Source organism: Alexandromys fortis, unplaced genomic scaffold (genome assembly GCF_014885135.2).
Source record: "Alexandromys fortis isolate MF-2015 unplaced genomic scaffold, M_Fortis_MF-2015_v1.1 scaffold_114, whole genome shotgun sequence".
Taxonomy (NCBI): Eukaryota; Metazoa; Chordata; class Mammalia; order Rodentia; family Cricetidae; genus Alexandromys; species Alexandromys fortis.
This window is the reverse complement of record NW_026068046.1, coordinates 1,339,055-1,341,892: the sequence shown is the minus strand read 5'-3', so window position 1 is coordinate 1,341,892 and position 2,838 is coordinate 1,339,055. Positions and strand designations below refer to the sequence as shown.

At 35.9% G+C, this 2,838-nt stretch overlaps 1 protein-coding gene across 1 annotated transcript; it reads right to left on the bottom strand.

The window, feature by feature from the left end:
• Window positions 1-1,689: 1,689 nt before the first annotated feature.
• LOC126486575 (small nuclear ribonucleoprotein Sm D2-like) lies at window positions 1,690-2,109 on the bottom strand. The gene has a single exon (XM_050118871.1). It carries the CDS (start codon window positions 2,107-2,109, stop codon window positions 1,690-1,692), a length of 420 nt encoding a protein of 139 aa, XP_049974828.1.
• Between the last annotated feature and the right edge of the window lie 729 nt (window positions 2,110-2,838).

Sequence of the window (2,838 nt, the reverse complement as noted above, 5' to 3'; positions counted from 1 at the left end):
GAACTAATGTAAATATATGTGTGTGTATACATATATATATACATACATACATACATACATATATGCATACACACATACATTTGAGATAATTTAGGGAAAAGCTAGAAAGTCAGAATATATTCATTTCATAAGCTTAGGCTCCTAAATCCACACAAAAAGCTTTTAGCTAAAAAATGCTGAGGAATAATTTATTTGTATACTGTAAAGATTTGTCACTCATATTGGTTTAATAAAATGCTGATTGTCCAGTAACCGCATGGGAAAAGTATAGGTGGGGTAAACAGACTAAGAGAATTCTGGGTAGAGGAAAGGCAGAGAGAGCAGGTCACCAGCCAGACGCAGAGGAAACAAGTTGAGAATGCCTCACTGAGAAAAGGTACAAAGTCATATGGCTGATCATAGAAAAGAATTATGAGTTAATTTAAATTGTAAGAGATAGTTAACAATAAACATGAGCTGATAAGTCAAACAGTTTATAATTTATATAAACCTCTGTGTGTTTCTTTGGGACTGAACAGTTGTGGAACTAGACAAGACAAAAACTTCTCTCTACAAATAATATCAGAACTGAAGGGATTTTTACCAATGTTGAAGTTTTCTCATAAATGACAAAATATTTTAAATTTCATGTTTGACAATAAGCTATCTTTCTCATTGAATCCTGATTGTTTTGGTTATTTCTCACTAATGAGTCATTATTAATAAATCTTTCTAGAGAAATCAGACATTAATGTTTTCACCAACTGTTGCATAGATAGGAATAGAAATTATTTATAATACTCATTGACAAATTTTGAAAATTTAATCACTGAATGTAGGCTGGAGGTGTGGCTGTGACTGTCATTTATCTCCTTTTGCCAATAATAACCTGTTCTAGAATTAAATGAAAATAGATTCTGAAGATCGATTTATTTAAAATCACTCAGTGGGGAAATTCATAATCACATCTTAATCTCCTCCCTTTAATACCGTTACCTTGTTGCACATTGTGCAAGAGAAAGAGAAAATGCATAATGCATTCCTAATGCGGATTTTAGGAACATTTAATGAAATGGAAATATATTTGTTATTTTATTTTGCTACCTGGAAGGTTTAAGAAATGTGATATTTATGCAGTGGCAGCTCCCAGAGAGGTCTTTTGGAAAATCCTGTTAGCAGCAGTTAACAGGACACTTTATGAGAAGTTTAAGTTTCTTATAATACTGATGTGGCTAAGCATTTCCAAGAGATTGAAACCACAATTTACAGGTAGGCTTCCATAGTGATTTTTTATAATTAAGTTGAAAATTATGATAGAAAAAAGAGAGGTAATATTTAAAAATCCAAACCCATTAGTTTGTGGTTAATTGTGATGAAATAATGGTTGCTATAAGCAACTTTCCATTTTTGAATCTTAGCAGTATTGCTCATTCCTCAAATTTGTCCATGAAGGAAAAATTATCACCACTCACAAGCCATTGAAGAATCAGAAACCACAGAATAGTTTTGTATTTCAAACTATTGGGATTTTCCTTCCTTTGATTGCCTGATTGTTTGATTTGCGCTTGAGTAGCACTCATTCATTTCTTTAAGAAGCTCATTGAGAAATATAGCCTTTTATACTTTGCAGATTCATCACAGAGAAAGTCAAGATTGGAGGAGAGTATTCTCTCCTAAAGTGTGATTTTTTTTTAACAAAATCATAGGGTTTTATTTCCATCCCATTGGGCAGGGCTCGGCAGGGAGCAGACTCTTATAGAGGGAAGAGGCCACTACTCTACTTGCCGGCAATGAACGGTTCAGGTTCCATTGCACCAAGATGACTGAGTCCTTGCGCAGGAATATATTGGAGATGTAGCGGTCTTTGTTGACAGGCTTGGATGTCTTCTTGCCCTGGCCTCTCTTGGGGACCTCAGTCCACATCTCCTTCTCCAGCACCATGTTGCAGTGCCTGTTAAAGGCCTTCACCAGTCCCAGGAGCTTCTTGTTGTTGCAACAATTAATGAGCACGTGTGTGTTGTTCTTGACTAACTGTGTGAGCACCGAGAGGGGACGTGTGTTGAATTCCTCCTCCCGCCTCTGCAGCTCCTCTGGGGTCATCTCACTCTTGGGTTTATTGAAAAGACTCATGGTGAATGTTTCGCTTGCAGATCACTCCCGCCTCCACCTCGTTGCTCTGGTCTGTAAATTCCTAATCAGTTTATTGCAGTGGTTTTTGTCTGCTATTTGTAGTTGGGTTGTTGCAATGTTTAGTTAAAAATCATATAAAAATGGGAATAATTTATCATATGATTTTGAAAATGAAGTTTGTGTTTTGTTGCTCCAAAGATTTGAAATAGAATTGAGAGAGAGAGAGAGAGAGAGAGAGAGAGAGAGAGAGAGAGAGAGAGAGAGAACTATAGTTTGATTCAATAGAGAATTTTTAAAAATCTGATGATTCGAGCTGACAACAAAGGGATAGGCTAATATTTTTAAACTTTAGAAATCTAACTATTCATTTTTATCTCTTCCAGTTTCATACATGCATATAAAGAGTTTGAGTCATTTTCAGCCTCCATTCTGTTTTCTACTCCCTTTCCCACTGAGTTACTTTTTCTTTCCTACAAGTTTTCCTCCTACTTTTGTGATCTTTTCTATGTATCTGACACACTGCATTTACTTAGGATTGCTTCTGTGGGCTCTGGTGGGTGGTTATTTACTGGAACATGGATGGGCAAATTGTTATAATTATACCAGTAAGTGTATGGGCACCTGTGTTTGCAGGTTTGTGCGTCTATGCCCATGTCAGAAGAAGGCCATAAGATGGTGTTGAGTATCCATGTTAGAAGAGCTCATTTTATTGAAATATTTTGATATACT